Here is a 22,538-nt window from a genome sequence, read left to right as displayed (position 1 = left end):
CGTGGCCTGCCAAGAAGTCTCGAACATCGTTAAATCTTCACTGGGTCTGGTCGGCCTCGACGAGGTCTCTCTATCGTCAGTGTCACTTGTGGTTCCGTTTGGTAGATGCAACCAGTATGTTATTATTTAGATGGTTGAGAACTTAAGGGTTATTTCCCTAATGGCCCCCTACTTTGTGACCAGCTTCCCGGCTGGCCCCCTACTTTACGAGAAATACACATATGGCCCCCTTCCGTTATAACACCGTTAATCTCTCTCTTCCATTTCTTTTCTCTCTCCTCCAGCATGTTTTCTCTCTCTGCCACCTCGTTAAAACCAGCCAACTCATCATCTTCTCCGGCTAAGGTCGTCGACCGACCAATTTTCCGACCGGCGACCTTCAAACTTAAAAAAAAAAAAAATTTATTTCATCTCTCCTCTCTCTCTCTCAATTTTTTTTTTCACCTCTCTCTCTAAACTCCGACGAAGGGGGTTACCCTTCGCCGGAGGTCGGGAGACCTCGAAGGTCTGCCCGAGCAGACCTCGAAGGTCTGCCCGAGCAGACCTTCAAGATCTGTTCGGGCAGACCTTCAAGGTCCTCCGCCGAAGGGTAACCCCCTTCGCCCGAGTTTAGAGAGAGAAAGAGAGGTGGAAAAAAAAATTGAGAGAGAGGAGAGATGAAATAAATTTTATTTTTTTTAGGCTTGAAGGTCGCCGGCCGGAAAATTGGTCGGTCGGCGACCTTAGCCGGAGAATATGATGAGTTGGCTGGTTTTAACGAGGTGGCAGAGAGAGAAAACATGCTGGAGGAGAGAGAAAAGAAATAAAAGAGAGAGAGTAACGGTGTTATAACGGAAGGAGACCATATGGGTATTTCTCGTAAAGTGGGGGGTCAGGCAGGAAGCTGGTCACAAAGTAGGGGGGCATTAGGGAAATAACCCAAAACTTAAGCACTTTACTTTTTTTGGTTGCTTAGAGCATCTCCAATGCAAGACCCAAATTGAGAAGTATTAAGTAGAAAGTTTGATTTAAGATACATGTATGTTTTCCTGTTGGATCTTCTACAAGTATGAGACATCGGTTGTTTAAGACCAAAGAAACATATAATATGGTACGTAGTTTTGTTTTAACTGGCTGATAGAGCTTTAGGTAATCCAGATGATACTTTTGCATTCAAAATGAAGAAGTGAGTTGAAAATTTGTTTTTCAAGTGGTAATAACTGAAAAGTTTATCTTTTAGATCAGAGAGGGATAATGGAGATGGAGTGAATTTTAGTCTTGACTCTTATGTTCAACGATGTCGAAGTTGTAACTTGTTAGTCATTGCTTTAGTTGGAGGTCGACAATGGGTAGCTAGGTGCATATGGTATAAGTTCCTTTGAAGGTCAAACGGTGTCAAGCTAAAAGGTTGAAATCGGAATCCCTCGGACCTCATCAGTAGTCATGGTTGAGTTGAGATATATATAGAATTAATGCTTACTGCAAAAAATAGGGAATAGGTTAATTGTTTGTCTGGACTTACCAACTTTTTCCATGTTGCAAGTAAAGAATTGTTGCAACAAAATGAAGAAGTAAAGAATTGTTGCTAGAATATGTCATTCTCATCCTTTCTCAAGTCGGGGCTCATACAATATTTTTATGTTTTCGAGTAAAAAAAGAAGAACAAAAAGAGTTTTGGGCCTACAACTACGTGATCTTATATTGGGTTGAGTGTTGTCAGATTATTTGGACAAACAAGTGGTACTACCAACAACGACATGAGCGGGGGCTTACTTTGTTCCGTGGAGTTAGATGTAGCTTTATTAGAAGGTAAAATAGATAATTCATTTTTCCTTTTTTAGAAGACAAAATAAATGACCAGGGATTCAGGATTAGATGATATGTCAACACTACTTAGCTTGCTAGAGTTTACCCCACCATCAATTTTACAAGAGAATATCGGATGATTTGGAAACTAACCAATTAAGAGGGGCCTTTTAGTTGAATGATGTTAAATTCCAACAAGTCTGAGTTGACTCGAGTCAGATTTCAGCATGATTGTGTTTTGTCTGATGTGTGCGCAGTCTGAATTAGGAAAGTTAATATGCTTGTTTTTATTTCAGGTACTTGTCGTGAATGCTGCAAAGGATGCAACTGTCTTGGTTGCAAAACTTTCTGCATACCACCGGTACTGTCCAAAAGGCAGACAAGCAACATCTTTCAAGGTACAAACCTTTTTAAGTTTGTCGGTATCCATTTGAAAACCGATTGGCTATTAATGGAGAGGCCATTATACTCTTTATCACGAGAGTACTCTTTGTTCATGTAGACTATTCTTGCATAACTCTCACATGTGGCTCTCTTTGAGCCTCACTTGTGTCCCTTTTTGTTGGGTGACATGGAACATGTGTTGACATTTTGCCTATTACCAACGTCATGATACGTTAATGAACGTCCCACTCAAAACCAATTGTTAGTGCGTTGAGAGAGTACCTGCTACATGTAAACAAATACTCGTGATAATGTTTTCCAAACTTGTGTCAACTAACACCAAACTGATTTAGTGATTTTCATATTTGGGCACTTGAAAAGGAAGGGAGAGAACACGTAAAGATAACTTGACTGTGAAGATTGGAACAAAATCCACATAATACCAAACATAACAAAAGTTATGAAGTACACTTTAGACACAAGTTATTCATGTCATAACATACGAGGAAGCAAAGAAATTGGTCCTCCTAAACCGAAATTATTTGTTCAACCGTTATATTGTCCCATACTTTTCACTATTTGTCTCGAAAATATAATTGCTCTTTATTACGATATCATTGTCATCATTATTTCGATTAATGTTGCAGCGTGGGCCTGGACCTAACGAAACGAACTACAACTTCCAATTTGGAAGTTGGTGTTATTGAACCTGCTACAAGTAAAGTTAACATAATGAAGTGAATGTGGTTTCTACTTCCTTTTTTTTTTGCTATTACGTAATTCTTTTTCCTTTTGGGAAATTTGGCCAAAACTCCCTAAAAATTTGAGTTTTGGTTAAAAAGGATTTATCAACTTTTTATAGGCTTCAGCTCCCTATGGCATTTTTCTAAAATCTAATATAGGGAAAGGACGAAACTGACCTTATTGCAAACCAGCTTGCGAACTAGTTTGCAAACGAGATTGCAAACCAGTTTGCAAAGCTCTGCAAACCAGATTGCAAAGCTTTGCAAGACAAATCAAATTGCAAAGTAGTGCAAACTAGTTTGCAAAGCGTTGCAGACCAGATTGCAAAGTGTGTGCAAAGTCATTGCAAGGCAAATCAGATTGCAAAGCAATGCAAACAGGATTGCAAAGCTCTGCAAACCAAATTGCAAAGCAGTGCAAACCAGTTTGCAAAGCTCTGTAAACCAGATTGCAAAGCAGTGCACACCAGTTTGCAAAGCTCTGTAAACCAGATTGCAAAGCAATGCAAACCAGTTTGCAAAGCTTCGCAAGTTAAGATTCTAAGGGCAATTTTGACATTATAAATGGGAGTGCTTTTAGAATTGTCCTTCAAGACTATTTCCAAACTATATATGGGGCCTAAAAGGACAAAAAGATAACTTGTCTTTTTGACAAAAAAAACATGAAATTGGATCTCCGACCCAATTTCATGTTTCCTTTTTTTGTGGTGTAAAATAGTTTGCAATAAAAGCAACTATAACTATTCTTCGATTTGATGAGTTGATCAAGCTTGTCAAGGACTATCAAAAGCGTAGAGCAGTAGTGATCAACCAAGACAACCCCCAGCCCCCGGGTTAATCTTTTTTTTTTTAATATATATTTTAGCTTTGGGTAGTTTTACTACATCTTCGTTAAGATATTTTTTCTTGCTTGTCGTTGCTCCTTGCAGAGAATAATGTAAATAATTTTTTTTTAATGCGTTTGCTTTTATCTTTTTGAAGAATAGTTACAATGTAATTATATAGTCGGTTATTGGTTGCCAATTTGTTATTACAGAAAAAGTGTACTAGCGTTCGGTAACTTTTGAGTGTGTGAGAAAGGCTGGTTGAGAATTGCAAGACGTTAAACATGAGATCCCAGCCTTAGAATTGACCATTAGTAAATGAAATCTCACAATTGTGGATTAAACTAGAATATAAGATGAGACACAATAAACAAAAAATTTCTTCAAACAAACCGAATTAATTAACCTAGGTCATCTCTTTAAGTAGCCACCGGGGCACCGACACACGTGATTCTAATGGAGTTTGTTTGTAGATTTGAAAAGATGGAAGTTGGTTGGTGATACACATTCAAATTTATGGTATGGAGTTGACTTCACGTGCTCTTATCGAGAGTCACACTTTAAATTACTATGAAACTTCAAATTGGTGGGTAGTAGGTGAAAAGTATTGCTAAATGGGGTTTAGTTCTGGTTTAATTTGTGATATTTGATTAACTTCCACATTAGGGATTAAATTCGACATAATTAAATATTTGCTCCCTAACTAGTAACTAGTGTATCTATTACCATCAGTGTGGTAGTGCTACAAACACTGTGACGTTGAGCTCCTGTTATCTAAGCATGTCTTTTAAAAATGTGCAATATCAAAACTATGACGATACATCACCCTACTCTTTCACCTACTGTCGTGTGGAACGTATTTAACAACCAAGACGAATGTGTGGTTCGGTCGTGACTAGTAATGGGCTGTGAAGTCGGATACTTTCCTATTTTAACTCAACGTTTTTTCTCATTTTCTTTTTTAATAAAATTAAAGAAGACAGGTGAAGTACCGACCATATCCAACCAAATGGGAGTTAGAGAAAGGAAACTCTGCATTCTCTTACGTTCAATCTACATACCTTTTCAAGTTTTCATAAGCGCTCTCCACCTTGCACATAAATATCCCAATGAAGATTAGGTGTGTGGGATGACATTCATTTCTGGGCAAATTTTTTTTTTTTGAAATTAAATGACCAAATGGTTAGTTAGGGGCCACAATTGGTATTGGTCAAAATATATATACTAAAGAGATAAGTTGATCACAAACTAGGGGCCAAAGATGAATTAATCTACTCAATTATCTCAATACTCACAATTCACAAAGTCACAAACTCACAGTACTCCCGCTTTCTAAAAGCATAAATAACGGAAGAAAAAACGAGAAAAGAGTCGTTATGAGTTAGAAGTTTTTTTTAATCTCTAATGGATTCAACAATATCCACAGCTTCAACTATTTTCACTTTATCAAAAACCCTAAATTCATCATCAAAACCAGTAATTTCTCATATCAATTCCCAGTATTCTTCTTCACCTCAAATTCTTCATAAACGATTCACTTCATTTAATTCGATTCGAAATTTGTCAGTAAGAGGTTCATTTTCTCCTTCTTCTAGATTGGGTTGTATTTCGAGTACTAATTCTTCTTACGGTGGTGGTGGTGGTGGTGGTGGTGGTGGTGGTGGTGGTGGTGGTGGTGATGATGGTGGAAATGGTGGTGGTGGTGGTGGATCAAGCGAAGGAGAAATTAAGTCGGAATCTGGTGTGGTGGGATCTGAAGAAGTAACGGATTTGTCTACTGATGTCATAATACTTGAAGTCCAAGTAATTTGTTATCAGATCTTTCAATTTCAGTTTTGAATTTCTTTCAAAAATTTATCTTTTGGTAGAAGAAATGGAAATATAATTTGGATTATCTTTTTACAGGGAATGAGTTGTGGAGGTTGTGCTGGGAAAGTGAAAAGAATATTAGAAAGTCAAGTAAGATTTCTTTTTCATTGATTCTGATTTTTTACTTGTAAAATTATGATTTTGAATGAATTAAGAAGCGAGAGGGACCAAATGTCCTGGTTTAGACCTAAATGCTTGAACATTTTATGAAGACAAATTTGGGAAGGCACAATAAGCAACTTTTCTGAAATAAGATATAGTAACTCCTAAGTATGTATTTAGTTTGTGAACATTCGAAGTCTAAACCAATTGGCAATGGGGTAGTGATACAGCCACCAGAAATCTAGACTGATTTCAGAGAGAACGAAATCAACGGACAGGATTTGATAGACAAATCCAGAGAGTGTTGACACCCAAACCAGGGCCGTTGATTTTGGTTTCTCTCTGGAGTCCGCTTTGAATTTCGGTGGCCCTCTCATGGCAATGAGTGGAGAGATAATAGTATTCTTTGTCATATGACTTCGCTTTCTCTTTTTTCGGAGACGTGGACCACGTGTGACTGTTAGGCCTATCACCTACGGGCTTAGTTCTCCTACCATATGAAGTATACATGATCCACTTCAAAACCAATTGATAATGAATAAAGCGATACTAGATATAGTATTCTTGGTCATTAGATTTCTCTTTGTCCATGTAGAACTATACTCACACGACACATCACTTGTGAGGTTCTTTGAACCTATCACATGTCTTCTTTTTTTGGAGACATGGTTATCGTGTGTGCCCTATGTGTATTCCCATATTGAGTTTGGGCATCCAACTCAAAGCCAAGTGGCAATGAGGGCAGATGTCGTAGATTTATATGGTTGGTGATGAGTTTTTCTTTGGTCCATGCATGAATATTCTTATTCACTGTAAATCAATATAAGGTTTTTGACGTGCAAGAATATGAATTTTTATCAATGAAGATTCTTCTTCTCTTTTGTTATTTAAGCCAATTTTGTGCGTCACTGATGATTTATGTGCATGAACAGCCACAGGTTGCTTCTGCTAATGTAATTCTTGCTACAGAGACTGCATTTGTGTGGCCTGTAAATGAGGCCAAGGCTACACAGAACTGGCAACAAGAGTTGGGCGAGACACTGGCAAAGCATTTAACTAGTTGTGGATTCAAGTCTAACATTAGAGGTACATCACTTAGATAACTCATTTGCTATTTGCATCGTTCGCAAAGCGATGGACATGTTATTCAGTTTTTTTAAGGGTTGTCTTGTATATGCTTATCAACCTCTACTTGCAAATTGCGATATTAATATGACGTCCCTTGTATGGCTAAATTGTTGTATGCCTCTTGTTTCGGAGTACAAAATTGGACTAGAACTGATGGCGGCCATCCCACCAATGGGCCTCACGGCCAACTCAATAACAGGCCCAATGGCCAAGATCTCATAATAGGATAAGTTCCAGTTTAGTATTTAGGGTTACCATATTTAGAGTCCTAGCAATCAAGGAAAGTATCCTTAGTAGTAATCTTCTTTCTTTATTTGAGTCTATCTAGGAAAGTCTAATCTCTATATAAGAGAAGTCCGGTATGTCTTGTTAAGTATTGAATTGAATCATCAAATACAAAATCTCCTTGATTGCATCTTCTTCTTTAATTATTTCAGTTGTTCTTCGTTTATTTATCGTTTAATCGTTATTTTATCCGCTTTATTTCATTAGTTTAGTTTATAACAATGGTGGATTCCATTACTTTTACGCTTCCGCAACAATCTACATCAGCTGGTATTCAGAGCTTGAAAAATCTGGGAACAAAAGATGAAATTTTTTTTATGGATACATCTCTCCTTGAGTGCTGGAAAATTTTTCCACGTTTAGATTGGGATCCCTTTCGAGATTCTAAACAATTTTATGTTGATCGAAAATATCCAGAAAAAATTAATACCGTTTCTAAAATTCCTCTATTCGATGGTCAATATCATATAAATTTTTGGATTCAACATATGGAAGATTGGTTCATAAACCAAGATATCCACGATGAAGATAAGGTTTTTCTCATCGAACAACATATGTCCGAAAGAATCTATGAACAATTTAATGCAATGCAATGGGGATTCATTAATCAAGGAAAAAAATTCGTAGACGATTGGACTACATTGAAAAGCATCTTCAGGTATGTTTTTCTTCCTTTAGATGATTATTTTTCATATGTGGAGACAAATATTGAACCAAGTAGACAATTCTCCAATGTTACTTCGGTCACCGTGTTCGATAGTATTGAAAAAGAAGTTCTTGACAAAAAGAACAAAAATTTCTCAATGACCGAGGAAAAAGAAGAACAAAGTGAATTATCTGAAATTCCTTCGACTACCATGGTCGACACTGTTGAAGGAGATTTTCTTGATAAAATAAATACTAGTTCTTCAATGACGGAGAAAGAAAAGTTCAATGAGATGAATAACACAAGCTCACACAAATTATTTGCTTCGTATATAATCCCGGGAGAAGAATTAGTTGTTTCGAATCACAAAATTCCTACGACCACCATGAACAATATTGTTGTAGGAGAGGTCCTTGATAACCCAAATACAAGTTATTCAATGAATGGGGAAAACGAATTGCTCACTTCCACTGCAAGAATGACAACCATGTGTTCATCTTCCATCTTCCTATTCCTCCGAGAACTTGGTCACTTTCATCTGGTTCAAGGTAAGAGTCCCGGTTTTGTCAGTACAGATGACATTGGCAGAACAAAACTTGCAGAGGAAGTCAATAGTAGTAAAACAATTACGTGTTTGGTGCTATCACACTCAGCTATATCAAGTTTAGCATCAAATCATCCACTTTCAGTTATAAAAAATGTTTTAAGTCTTCATGTTATTCTTGATTGTTATGAAAGTCAACAACTTCATGCTATCTATGAAGGTACTTCTTTAGCAAAAACTCTTTATCTAACTACTGGTGATGAACAAGGACATCTAGGGTTTGTTAATATTGCCAACATTAAAGGCGGTAAAGTTACTTTCGGATCAGCTGCTCCTGGATCTAAACTGGATTTTACATATGCAAAATCTGTTAGACAAATTCCTTATAATATCTCTATTCTTGAAATTGTTTCCCAACTCTTAACACTTAAGGAGGGTTTAAAGTCTCATGCCCATGTAATTGTTATAAGAGCTACAAACCGACCAAACTGTATTGATAATGGAATCAGATTGACGACAGTCGATTTGATGAACAATTTGGGAAAGATTGAGAAATCTGAAACAAAGGAATTCATGGAGCCATTAGAGGTAGGGGCAGATGTTAGTGTGATTGGTCAATTTGGTGTTGGGTTTCACTATTCTTCTCTTGTAGCAGAGAAGGTTATTATGACAATGAATAAAAGTGGGAGAGAAAGTGAGATGTCAGAACTAGTAGAAGAAAAGAAGATAAACAGTAGTAATAGTAAAACCAATCTTTCTTCTACATTAAGCGTGAATTCCCTTAAATTTGTTCGAAGAGCTAAGATCCAAATTCCAAATTCAGGTTACCCAAACTTACAGTATATTGGTACTAGTAGTGGGTCTGATCGGTTTAACCCTAGGGAACAAAATTCAGTTCAATTGATTTCATATTCTACTCTTACAATTCCAATTTCATTGAAAAATTTACTCAGTGATGATCTTCGATTAGAGATAGTCAAACAGGTGGAATATCAATTCAGCGATATGAGTTTATTTGCAAGTGATACCATATTGAAGCATATACTAAAGGATCCTGAAGGTTATGTTCCTTTATTTGTTGTTTCGTCTCTTGGTGAAGAACTTCTAGGAATTGCTACAATAAGTCTCTCTTCATACTTGTTCATGTTACTTCACTCCTTCTTGAAGATTGTTAAGTGGCAAATTTTGCCATGGGAAGATGGCACGATCAACATTGTTTATTCTTCACTCGTTGGTTGAAGCCTCGATAGGATGACAAAATACATAGTTGAATTTTTTTAGAGAGAATAATGTGGGTATTATGATCCTCTTCATTGAATTACTAGATGACGGGAGATGTAGAAATTTGTTAGAAGTTTGTTTCCTGCAATTGATTTTGCGGGATATTTCACATCATGGGTTTCGGATTCTAGTTGGTGAATTGGTCTATATTTGTCTTCTTCGAATTTTTGGCAAATTTCGCGCAAAGTGGGAACTAAGGATTGCCTTCAAAATCGTCGCCAAAGTTACCTCCCACATCACTAATGTCTACCCGTTTTATCCGGATGAACCAATATATGACGACACCAACTTGGGGACAAGTTGTTCCACAGAGGGGGAGTATGATGGCGGCCATCCCACCAATGGGCCTCACGGCCAACTCAATAACAGGCCCAATGGCCAAGATCTCATAATAGGATAAGTTCCAGTTTAGTATTTAGGGTTACCATATTTAGAGTCCTAGCAATCAAGGAAAGTATCCTTAGTAGTAATCTTCTTTCTTTATTTGAGTCTATCTAGGAAAGTCTAATCTCTATATAAGAGAAGTCCGGTATGTCTTGTTAAGTATTAAATTGAATCATCAAATACAAAATCTCCTTGATTGCATCTTCTTCTTTAATTATTTCAGTTGTTCTTCGTTTATTTATCGTTTAATCGTTATTTTATCCGCTTTATTTCATTAGTTTAGTTTATAACAATGGTGGATTCCATTACTTTTACGCTTCCGCAACAATCTACATCAAGAACTACTGTCATTTTACACCATCTTTGTCACAGTAGTGTACCACTTTTAAGGTTCCCACAAGTTCGATGTTTACTCGTTGACCAAATAGTATCCCAGCAGCGATCCTAGACTTTAGCAACCCAACACCAATATTCTGGGTCAAGCAGGCTTTGATCTTCATGTGTTACGTATGGATACTAACTGATATAAATACTCACGAGTCATGACGAAGTATTTCAGTCACCATCCTGTTCTAATTAGCATTGCTGAACTTGTTTGATTAAATGCTATGTCATTGTTCTAAGATTCAACCAATAATTATATAAAACCCCTTCGGGTCACATCTCTCCTCCATATCTTTTAGTTTTGATTATACTCTCCCCTCTTTGTGTTTGCATCCCCCATAACCTATTTATCGGAGTAAATGGATTATCATCAGCTTTATCATTGGAGTAGACAGAAGGTTGGGCTAAATATCTATATTATAGGGATTTTGCCTGGGATGATCCAGTGGTTACCTCTGACTTTGTATTCTAGTTTTTTTTCTTCTCTTGTTTATTTTTGTAATCCACGGGTGTTTTAGCTCTCTTGTAATGAGAGAGTTCCTTGTTTCTGACTTCCTGTGGTGCAAGGCTTTGTACTATCACCTTCTGTCAAGTGTAAGTCAAAATGCAAAATAATTTTTTTCCTCAAGTTCCACATGCCCACCAACTCCTAATTTGATGGTTTGTATGTCAGTTTCTGCGCACTATGAGAAAGCATCAGCTAGTACTGACTGCTGGTCCAAATACACTAATAGCGTTTTCAATTCTTTTATCCCAAGTTGCATAAACAATATAAGAACATTTTACAAAACAATTTATTACCTGAAATTACGTGGATTCATCGTGTAAGTGGTCGGGACTGTCTTTATTCGAAAGCGAGTAACAGAGTGAAATAATAAATATGTGAGAGTGCTACTTTTGCACCTTAAGACATTACTTGCTTGATTATCGATAGTGTTGACTCAATGAGTAGCAGCCATTGTACAAGAATACAAACCATCAGAGGCTCAATTCTAACCATTTACAAGTCTCTTCTCTAGTTTCATTGTATGTCCATTTTATTAAAGGATATCACACTGAAAAGGTTTGTCTTCACTTAGTAAGTTTCACAAGGATAAGTGAAGTTTCTTTACGTGTCCGTTTTATGCGCGGCGTATCAAGTCAGCATTCACGGATATCTCTTATGACCTGAGAACTAAACATGCAAGTCAAACAGGCAATTTACTACAGGAAGAATTGAGTTAGACTCTTTTCATTGTCGAAAGAAAAACAATTTGCTGGTTCTTACCTTTGATTTTATGTTCATAAAATTGCCTTTTAGGAGTTAGCTGAGTTGCTAAAAGTGCAACCACTAAAATAATCAAATTACCAACTGGTTGCTGGAATTTCTGCAGTTTGTTTTCAATTTTTCTCCAAATCATTCTGTTGGGTAAGTTATATTTTACTTGTGATCATGAAGACTTTGATCCTTGCAGGAGCTAGTGAAGAAGTTCCACCTTCATAAGGATGCAAACGATTTCCCGTTAGAGTACATTTACTTACGGTATGTTTTACCATCTTGTTGATTTCTTATGTAACATCTGTCTCACTACCACTTGTATTCTTCGAGATTGAGGCACGACAGGTACCCACGTAGCTAATTCCACGGTATATGGTCTTTTCTTGAACTGAACCTGACTTTATTCACCCGACTTCCCTAACCTAATTAGCCAAGTCTAGATCACCTAAAAGGCCTAGTCAATATGTATGACAAGGTGATATGCCGTCACTCAAGCTTCAAAGATCGTGCTTCGCAGAAATGTGGGACTAATTGAATTTTAGATAAACCTTCTTATTCACAACAATCTCCTTGAGCACTTTATATATATAGAAGAGTCCATAATTTCTTTTATCTAATTAAATCACTTTCAATTACTAGGTGGGTGAGTGGGTCTGGCAGCTGCAGTGAGGATACAATGGGAGATTGACATTTTTTTTTTACCTAGATGCCGATTCGTTTGGATTTGTACCACCATATAACCGAAGTTTGAAATATCTTTAATAGATTAAAATTTTACGTACAAAATTTTAAATGTTATAAGATTTCATATGTAACATGAGTAACTTGTCGGTAACTTTTTAGATATTGTAATATTTTAACAGACTAGTTTGGTTTAATATGCTCTTGAGAACCCCAGACTGGTCGGACTCTAAAAATATACTTCCATCAACTACTATTTGTAAAATTCAGTTACTCAAAATCAACAGAGTAGATAGAGCCATCAGTATATCAAGTGAGGTTATGACTGTAAATCTAAATTCTCTAATAAAATCAGTGTTATTATTTCTTATTGTTCTCAAACTCAGAAAATGATAAACTAAAGGGGGCCTCTATAGGCGCTCTGCCTTTTTGTGTCTTAGCGTTCTGCTAGAGTCATTAACTCCTGTGAAACCAGTTTGATTGAAAACGCCTATATATAGGCACATTTTTTTTTTCGGACGGGGGTAGTTCGAGAAAGTAAGAATACTCTCGGACTGGTTCGAGTCCGAGACACTCAAATTTTCCAGATCACTAGTCCGAGGCTACTTGAATTTTTCAGATAACGAGGCTGAGACCACTAGAAATTTTCATATTTAAGATGACTGATTATTATTTGCAGTTTCACTCTATAATCACTCGAAATCAACCTAAAACTGACGATAAACACTTACGAAGGATTTAACCACTTCAAAACTTTTCAAACACTAGATCAAAAGATACAATTATAAAAAAAATGTTGGATTGCTAGAACCAGTTTTCACTAAGAAATGAATATCTTTTTAATTCTATCTTTAGTCTCTTTCTTTAATGAATCATAGGGGTACTTCCTTCGTCTTCGTTGGCAGAGTAGAGAGAGAAGAAAAGTGGGTCTTCGTCGACAGAGTAGAGAAAAAACAGGAGGGACTCTTACCCACCACCTCGACCACCACCAACTCCGACCGCCTCCATTTATATTTCTTCTCTCTATTTCAACCGGAGAAGGGGAGACGGGAGAAGAAAAAAGAAGGAAGAAGAATAAAAAAAATCAGTTAAAGCCGCCGGAGAGAGAGGAAAAGAATTGTAGGGAGGAATTACCTTTAACCAAACTTAGTCATAAGAATCAACCATAAGAGCAGATCCAATGGGAGCCCGGCTGAGGCCATGATTTTGAAATTTTGGCCTCAGCCCGGGGCGACTAAAGCGTCCCCAACATGACCGTTGGGGACTCCTCCCAGTCGTTGGAGCAAATCCAACGACTGGAATTGGTTCAACCCCTATAAATAGGGGTTGAACCCATTCTCATTCATCTCACTCTCACTTGTCTATCTCTCTCAATTTCTATCTCTCCACTCTTTCAATTTCCGTCTTTAATCTCTTTCAAATTTTTTCTACATTTTTCATTTGATCTTCCTATGGATCCACTAGATACTAACGAATTGAACGGGCAAAGTTATATGGAAATGTTGTCCCCTAATTCTATTTACCCGTCGACTCAATTAGAGGTTGATGATTATGAAGTATTTGAGGATGATACTGTGCACGAAGGGACGACTTCAACAAAGGTAACTAAACGGGAACCGTATAAGTCGGATGAAGATATTTTACTTGCCAATTGTTATTTGAAAATCACATTTGATGCGGTTGTCGAAAATTGTCAAAAATATAAAGTATTTTGGAAAAAAAATATCAGATGAATAATGCGAGTGCAAAGTATCAACGCACACTTAGAAGTTGTAAATCTCGTTTCAGTGAGATAAGCTCTGAATGTCAAAGTTTTATATCTACTTTGAGGCTAGTCAATAAAGTTCCAAAAAGCGGAGAAAACGATTATGACCGGGTAATTGTTTCAAACTTTTAATTCCTTTATTTCTATCTTTTCACTTCATAATATAAACTTAGAATATATTTTGTTTATTTCAGTTAAAAAGAACACTAGAAATGTATAAAAAAATCACCAAAGAAAAGGCTTTAGGTTCTAACATGTTTACAAGATTTTGATGACACACAACAAGTGGATGGCAGACATGCCAGGAGAGTCAACATCCGACAAAAGAGTTTCTGGTACCAATCCATCGGAGGAAAGACTAATTGGTCGTAAACAAGCAAAAGCAAATGCAAGAGTCGAAGAAAATTCCGCAAATCCTACTGCTTCAAAAACTCCGAATGAGGGATATTTGGAAAATAGAGTAGAAGAATCCCAACAGAGAGCAACAACAATGGCGGAAGCTATACGAGTTCAACAAGAGGCCCTACGGGTTCAACAAAAGTATCTACAAGCAGATAGAGAACACAAGACCGAAAATATGGGATGGAATTAATGAAGACTGATGTTAGGTCTCTCGACGAACATGGCACGAGTGCTTATAGCAGCGCGAGAAGCTTAGTTTAACGTTCAACCACGAGACCCAAGAAACCCCTTCTAGTTATCTTTGATTTTTCGATTGTTTTTAATCAATTATTAGTCGTATTTAAGTAGTTTTAAATTTTTAATCAATTATTAGTTGTAATCAATGTTTTTTAATTGAACTTATTAAGTAAATTGAGAAACTTCAAATTCAAATTTTCAGCCTCAAGAGAGGTTAAGACTGGAGCTGGATTTTTGAGGCTGAGCTGAGGCTGAAAATTTTGGAGGAAAAAAATGGTTTTTTCGGCCTAAGAGCATGTCCAATGTATAGGGGGCTGGGGCTCCCAATTTGAATTTGGGAGCCCCAGCCCCTTGCCTCCAACCCGGGAGCCCCGGGGCTGGGCTCCCGGTGGGGCTGGGAGCCCCATGCTCCCGGGCTCCACCCCACTTCATTTTAATTTTTTTTATTTTTTTTATTTTTTTTTTAAACTATTTTTTTTTTAATCTTCTTATTATTTTAAATACTTCATTTTTAAGTATTTTTCTCTAATCTTTTATTTTTTTATTTTTTTTGTGTTTATCTTTTTGAAATTATCTTTCTTGAATAATATCACATTTTAATTCATAGTCGAAATCTAATAATTTATAGTCGAAATTTAAAATCAAAATTTCGCACACGTGCTTCGCACACATATATTATTTTGATTTGGGAGCCCCGGTTGGGAGCCCGACGTTGGAATCGAGAAAAGCCCCGGGGCTCCCAAAGTTCAAGGACTCCCAAAATTGGGAGCCCGAGCCCCACATTGGAGTTGCCCTAAGACAGGCTGAGACTGGATCTGCTCTAACAAGGTTGCAAAATAGTATACACTGTCTTTAACACCTTTAGGCAGCGACTATAAAATTTCTAATTTTTTTTTACGGTGAATCTTCCCTTACCCCCTTCTTTGGGTTTGATTGTGGGCCATTGGCCCATTGCTCCCCGTCCAATTTAGTCCGAGGAGTGGTAATATCCGTAATTTACAGAATCAGTAAGGGCATATATGAAGTCTCGTCCCCAGCAAAGATATAATCTTTGCCTTCCGTTCTTTTGAGATAGAAGTTCTCATAACCCTAACCCTAATCTTCTTCTCCCTTCTCTCTCTCTCTCTCTCTCTCTCTCTAGATTTCTGTAGTAACCATGTCGCATTTCGGAAGAACTGGTCCACCAGATATCAAAGATACCTACTCTCTCCTTGTTCTCAACATCACTTTCCGTAATCTTCTACTCTTCTCTTAAGATTTTTCATCCTCTCAATTTGTTCTCTTTTCATTGTTCTAATTTTTTGATTTTTTTTCATGAATTTTCTTTATCAGGTACTACCGCAGATGATCTTTTCCCTCTTTTTGATAAGTACGGGAAAGTTGTTGATATTTTCATACCAAGAGATCGAAGGTTTGAATCATATATTTCCTTTATCTGGGTTTTTCTTACATACTGTTTTGCAATTGATTGATTCTTAATTAGGGTTTCTTCGTTTGGTATTTCAGGACTGGTGATTCACGTGGATTTGCCTTCGTTCGGTACAAGTACGCAGAGGAAGCTCAGAAAGCAGTGGAGAAGCTCGATGGTACTTCTTCCTTTTAGTTTATTTTAATGGATTTGTTGAAATATTTGATTTTTGAAAATTTGTTTAAATTGTTCTATTTTTGTATTAAAATTAGGGTTTATATGTTTATACTTTCAGGAAGAAATGTTGATGGAAGAGATATTATGGTTCAATTTGCCAAATATGGGCCGAACGCAGAAAGAATGTAAGTTACTATTGATGATTAACCAACAAGTAGATAGTTATAATTATGTTTTTTTTTAGCAACTAAACTGCTTTCAAACTACTAAGCCTTGAAATAAATGTGCTAACCCTAGTGGCTAATTGAAATTTCCCACCTACTAGCCAGACAATGGTTTAGTTTTGAAGAGTTTTTTTCTGGCATAAAATTTTCCCAGCCAAATAGCATTTTATTGATTGTAATTAAATGTACAACAATAATGCACAATTTTAATTGGATGTACTATGTAGTATGATTATTGACAAATTATAATGTTCCTTCTCTATTTTCAGTTCGAAGGGTAGAGTGGTAGAAACATTTCCGAAGACAAGAGGAAGGTCTAGGAGTCGCAGCCCCCGACCAAGGTACATATTTTTGTTTCAGATAAAATTTTTATGAATTTGCTGTAGTTTCAGAAACAGTTAACTTGCTTGCCTGAACGCTCGTTGTTGAATACGAACTTGTGCTTCTAAGGCAAGGTTCCAGTCTTCCAGATGCTAATTTTCTTAAAAACTTAACTTGTCGGGATGAAATGTGGCAGTGAGATATACCATATGACTTATTGCAACTAGACTGATATGACATTCTTTGGATATGATATTGTTTTTCTCAAGGCAGTAGCTGATGATAAACATTTCAGGTCCCGTGATGATCATAGGGGACGTGATCACAGAAGGAGAAGTCGTAGCAGGAGTAGGAGTAGGGGAAGATACGACGAGAGGCCTCGTGGGAGGGGAAGGGATTATCGCCAGAGGAGTAGGAGCCGAAGTGCAAGTCCTAGTTACCGCAAGGGAGGCGGTCGAGGGAGATACGAAGACGAGCGGAAGAGGAGCAGGAGCCGAAGCCGCAGCCGCAGCCGGTCCGTTGACAGGTAAGAGCATCTACAGATAATGAATACTTAAGATATCATATGACCTTGACCTTGCTTTATATTTTGGTTTTTGTTGCAGTGCCTCTCCTGCCAGGCGTAGTCCCAGTCCTAAAAGGAGCCCATCTCCACGCAAGAGGACTCCCCCTTCAAGGGGTGAAAGTCCTGATAGACGCAACCGTGATGAACGATCTCCAATACCAAGAAGTGTTTCTCCACAACGTAAACCCGTTCATTCTCGAAGCCCGTCTCCAAAGAATTCAGATGCTGATGTAAGTTCCATTGCTTTTTATGGATTATAACCCGAAATTGGTTGCTGCTGATCTTAAGTTATTTTCTTATTAATCTCCATTACAGGATTGATGCAAACTGCATGGTATGTCATGGGGAGGCCAATGATTCTGGATTTTGCATGTTATCAACGAAGTACTAAATGCTTGTTTTGGTATTTTGCAACATTTTGATGGTTTATTATCTCTTTGTTGAACTTAATCGCCCATGCACTTTAGTAGTTTGGGAAGTCTAGTCGTACAAGGATTTGGTTATTTTCTGCAGTACTTTTCCTATTTCTTTTGTGCATGTCTTTTCTATTATGTTAATCGTTCATCCTCTAACTATTCTAACTCGTTGTGGTCAAAATATTGGGATTTTATAGTTTTGTTCGGGAAAGAGTGAAGGGCTCAGTGGCGTGATGATGATGGTGATGTGGCAGCTCTTGATGCTGTATATACTCATAAATCATCGGTGCTGATTACAATCAATAAAATGCTATTTGGGCCCCACCTTCTAGTTGTATGTAGCTATTTTGCCATGATGATATCATGAATGGTAAGGCCTATGATTCAGATCTTTTAGAGAAACACTTCTTTCTCCTAGTGTCTTACTCAGAGTTTGACTCAAACATTAAGTGACGTCTTCCTGACCAAATATTTTCACCATGTATTGTGGAAAATCTCAATGATATAAAGGCAAAAGTACAAACTATGCCATCAATGCATTGAGTACTCTGAGTAAAACTCTAAAGTTATTGTAGCTTTCCCCATTCTTTCGTGAATAGTGTTATAACCATTGGGATACACCTGATCATTCTCCGTGGCCTTAGATGGTTCTAAAGTTTGGGGACGTGAGAGAAGTTAGTTGTAGCTGTCAGATGACCTGAAAGGTGATCGAATTATTGCACGTGTTTATACCTGTGGCTGATGCTGTATGCTACAAGTGATATGGATCTGATAATTGTTCGTGCTGATGCCAACATGAGATCTAGTATACTGTACCAGTGTTCCTGTTCTCAAGAAATTTGGACAGGGTAATTGATGAATGCCTCCTATTTTGGTTGTGTGTTTCATTAGACTTCCCTCTTCTTATATGAAGCTATAATGGTATTGACTAATGCTCCAACCCATGTAGTAAATGGGGTATAGCATGAGAGATCGTGACTGTAGCAGTGAAGTGTTAGCTGATAGCCATGATGATATTTACCGAGTTGTAGCAGTTGAATCGTGTACGTAGCTGTGAGGTGCTGTGAATGTCTGTTCATGTCCTTTATAGATAGCTGTCGATCATCAATGTAGCTGTGAGGAGCTGGAATTTCTTGTTCATGTCCTCTCTAGATAGCTGTCGATCGTTGAATGTAGCTGTGAAGTCCTACGAATGTGTGGTGATATCATTTCTAGTTGCTGGGATGTGATAAAAATGTTACTAGTTTTGATAATTTGGTGCAGACTAGACATATGCATGTCATGATGCCCTTCAACCGTTCGTCACTGCCCTTCCAACCCTCTTTATTATTGGTTATGAGTTATTGCTTCCAGTATGGTATGCGCATCTTGAACTCTTTGTTTGTTCCGTTAGGTGATTTTTCAGATTGTGCTCGCTAATAAGTTGATGATCTCTAATATTTATCTGTTGCGGCATGCATACTAGAATTTATGTCAACTATGCACCCGAAACTCATATCTTAACAGTTAGATATGTGACTATGCTAGGAAGTAACGAATTCTTGTTTTATAACTAAATCGTGTAGGTTTATGATGAGATTGTCGCAGGAATGTTGGTAGGTTTCGAATTGTTTAGGTTTGTGTTTGCATCTTTTGCTTTATATTGTTCTACTAGTGGTTCTATGCTTGTTCTCATTGATTTGTATGATCTCAAGGTTACGCTGTGGTGTTTTCTATTAAGGAATATTTGCAATGATTTATCTAGTAATCGGTGTTATGTCTTTGGGTATTCTAACAAGGTATAAGTTTGTTATGGTGGTGATGAGCATGATCCAATAGTTGCCTTTTGTTTCTTTCTGTGTGGCTTGTGTGCTCTTTAACATTTTAATTTGATATTCATTTTCAAGACAAAAATAGTGCCCTCTTTGCCTATTGACTATTTTACGGTTCGCCCCTTTAGTATACCCACGTAAAGGGTGAGTCCCATGTGTCAGTTTGTGGATTGCAGTCTCACACCCCTACAAGTGCGCTCGGTAAGCCGGCCGCCCTACCTAAACTAATCCGCCCTAAGCCCTCGCGTCAATCCCTCGAGCCTCTTATCCATTCTCATTCGATCACGACGGGGGAGCAAGCCAAAATAGAAAAAGTCACATTGGGTTTAGGGATAATCAGGCTCGAACTGATGACTTCCACCACGTCAAGGTGACACTCTACTGTTGAGTTATATCCCTTTCCTGCCCCCATCGAGAAATAGAACTGACAAATCCTAAGGCAAAGGGTCGAGAAACTCAACGCCACTATTCATGAAAAATTTGGAACCAGGCCTTCTTTTCTTTTCGCAAAAAATTGGATTCAATTGTCAACTGCTTGATTGATGAGAATGGCTCTCTTCTTCCCTCTTGTGTGGCCTAATTGGATAAAGCTGGGCCTCCTGACCAGCTCAATTCATTTATCATTTAGGAGTGTATAGCAGCAAAAGAGCTGGTAGAGTAAAAGCACATGTAATTTGGTTATCAAAAGCATTATTTTTGTGCTTGACCTGGAGGTCAGATTTCAGAACTTATTGAACTCTGCACAAAATTTCGAAAAGTGTGAAGGAAATTTTTTTGTTGCGAAGTGCCAAGGAACTTGGATTGAAGTTCCAAATTGTTTAAATCAGAGATCTAGTGAGCATGAAGAAGGGCGATATTGAAGGTGTATGGTATGTGGTTAGGTCCAAAGAGCAAATTTTGGATTTCATGGATTGTTTGTGAACTTTCATGTAATTATAATATTGGGAGCTTTTAAGGTGTTGAAGTGGATTGAGAAAAGGGTTTAAACTTCTAATGAAGGTGAAGTTGCAGCTCATATCATGAAGATTTGGATTTGGAGTGGATAGACGGTGTAGAAGAGAAGAACATTCAATTCGCAAGTGTACGACAATCTCACGAGAACCTTCCTCATAACTTGAACATAGAGAGAAAGTAGAAAGAGATGGGAAAGAGGAGATAGTGAGAGAGCACAAAGAGAGGATGTAGAGAAAGTTGGCGGAGGTTGTGGTGGTGTCGGTCGGAAGTAGTGACGGTGGTGAGGATAAAACTAAGGTGGGTGAGGAAACAAAACAAAAAGTTCCGGGGTAAAAAATTTAAAATTTTTAAATGGAAGATATGAATTTTGACAAATTTTTCGAGGTGCAAAATTTTAAAGGGAAACAATGTTTTATCTTCTTCTTCCTTATTTCCGTAACCAACTCTGGCCACCGTCACAATTTTTCTCCTTCCACCACTTTCGACCATGCTTTCTTCTCTCTTTTCGATATTCTCTTTATATTATCCGACGTAGAGAAGGATCTCTTTTGCCGAAAAGTCGGCCTGATATGTGGAAAATCTCCCAAACCAGACTGGGTACTGGTTGGGAGAAATCCCAACTAGTAGGTACTGGTTTGGGGGATGCCCTCAAACCAGGATCAACTGGTTGGAGATTTAAGTCCCCAACCAGTCCGCTGGTTTTGGGGGACTCCCAAACCAGCCTTGGTTTAGGAGCCCCCAAACCACCGTTTTCGGCGAAGGGGAAATCCCCTTCGGCCGGATCCACTAGAGAGGGAAGAAGATGGGAAAGGAAGGATAAGAGAAAAAGAGGAAGGAGAGGAGAGAAATAATAGTTGTAGTGGTCGAATCTGGATGGAGGAGAAGAAATATCCTAAAAAGGTTGTTGGTAATGGTCGTTTGTCGTCTACCATTACCGGAGTAGATAAGAAATGGTGATGGAGTTTGTGGAGAACAAGAAAGAAAAAGCAAAAAGTATTTGACTTAAACTTATTTCTCTCTAACAATTTGGAAATAATTAGTCAACTAAAGTTGACCAGTTTTTTACAAAGTCTTTGCACCCTGGATATTTTTCTTAGAGTTAATTCCTATATGGCCCCCTACTTTGTGACCAGCTTCCTTTATGGCCCCCTTTTTTTCGTAAATTCAAATATGGCCCCCTTTTCTTAACACCGTCAGTCAACTTTTAAGGTTAATCTTTTTGTTTCCATATTTACCCTTCTTATAAGAATGATTTCAAAATTCAAAATTGACCCCCTTTTAAATTTGGGTCAATTTCCAAAAACTTATAGCTACTTTAGAAAAAACTAGGGGGCCAAAATAGAATACATATAAAAAAAATTTAAAAACACCTCATCTCTCCCTCTCTCTCCTCCACATCATGTATTCCGCCACCTCATCATCTTCTCCGATGAAGGTCGCCGGCCGGCCAAATTTTTCGGCGACCTTCAAAATTTTTTTTTTTTTTTTTTTATCTTTCTCTAACCAATCTCTCTCCCATCTCTCTCTTTCTCTCACTCCCATCTCTCTCTCTCTCTCTCTCTCTCTCTCTAATTTCTCTCTCTCTCTCTATCTCTCTCTAATTTCTCTCTCTCTCTATCTCTCTCTAATTTCTCTCTCTCTCTCTCTATCTCTCTCTCATCTCACTATAATTCCGGCGAAGGGGAGGAGCCCCTTCGCCGGAATTATAGAGAGGTGAGAGAGAGAAATGAGAGAGAGAGATGGGAGAGAGAGAGAGAGAAATGAGAGAGAGAGAAATGAGAGAGAGAGATGGGAGTGAGAGAGAGAGAGATGAGAGAGAGATTAGTTAGAGAAAGATAAAAAAAAAAAAAAAAAATTTGAAGGTCGCCGGAAAATTTGGCCGGCCGGCGACCTTCATCGGAGAAGATGATGAGGTGGCGAGATACATGATGTGGAGGAGAGAGGCGATGAGATGGAGGAG

At 37.8% G+C, this 22,538-nt stretch overlaps 2 protein-coding genes across 3 annotated transcripts; both read left to right on the top strand.

The window, feature by feature from the left end:
• Positions 1 to 5,026: 5,026 nt before the first annotated feature.
• Positions 5,027 to 12,495, top strand: LOC147565111 (uncharacterized). Its single transcript, XM_086651618.1, has 5 exons — positions 5,027 to 5,539; positions 5,642 to 5,695; positions 6,640 to 6,793; positions 11,814 to 11,881; positions 12,257 to 12,495. The coding sequence occupies exons 1-4, from the start codon at positions 5,141 to 5,143 to the stop codon at positions 11,840 to 11,842; spliced, it is 636 nt and encodes a 211-aa protein (XP_086507744.1). The 5' UTR covers positions 5,027 to 5,140; the 3' UTR covers positions 11,843 to 11,881; positions 12,257 to 12,495.
• Positions 12,496 to 15,695: 3,200 nt separating this feature from the next.
• SC35 (serine/arginine-rich splicing factor-like protein, putative) lies at positions 15,696 to 19,556 on the top strand. Of its 2 annotated transcripts, XR_015230110.1 has the most exons (11): positions 15,696 to 15,934; positions 16,035 to 16,113; positions 16,209 to 16,288; positions 16,406 to 16,472; positions 16,781 to 16,852; positions 17,128 to 17,358; positions 17,438 to 17,627; positions 17,713 to 17,800; positions 18,011 to 18,183; positions 18,458 to 18,661; positions 18,763 to 19,556. XR_015230110.1 is itself a non-coding variant. In XM_086651616.1 (8 exons), the coding sequence occupies exons 1-8, from the start codon at positions 15,859 to 15,861 to the stop codon at positions 17,716 to 17,718; spliced, it is 801 nt and encodes a 266-aa protein (XP_086507742.1). In that variant the 5' UTR covers positions 15,696 to 15,858; the 3' UTR covers positions 17,719 to 17,921. The 2 variants fall into 2 exon arrangements, 1 of the variants encoding a protein (XP_086507742.1); XM_086651616.1 differs by lacking the exons at positions 18,011 to 18,183; positions 18,458 to 18,661; positions 18,763 to 19,556 and having other exon boundaries at positions 17,713 to 17,921.
• The last annotated feature ends 2,982 nt before the right edge of the window (positions 19,557 to 22,538 follow it).

This window comes from Eschscholzia californica, unplaced genomic scaffold (assembly GCF_041429995.1).
Source record: "Eschscholzia californica isolate CP2 unplaced genomic scaffold, dmEscCali1.0.p SCAF_1, whole genome shotgun sequence".
In the NCBI taxonomy this organism is placed as follows: Eukaryota; Viridiplantae; Streptophyta; class Magnoliopsida; order Ranunculales; family Papaveraceae; genus Eschscholzia; species Eschscholzia californica.
The sequence above is the reverse complement of the archived record's forward strand: the minus strand, read 5'-3'. Positions and strand labels throughout refer to the sequence as shown.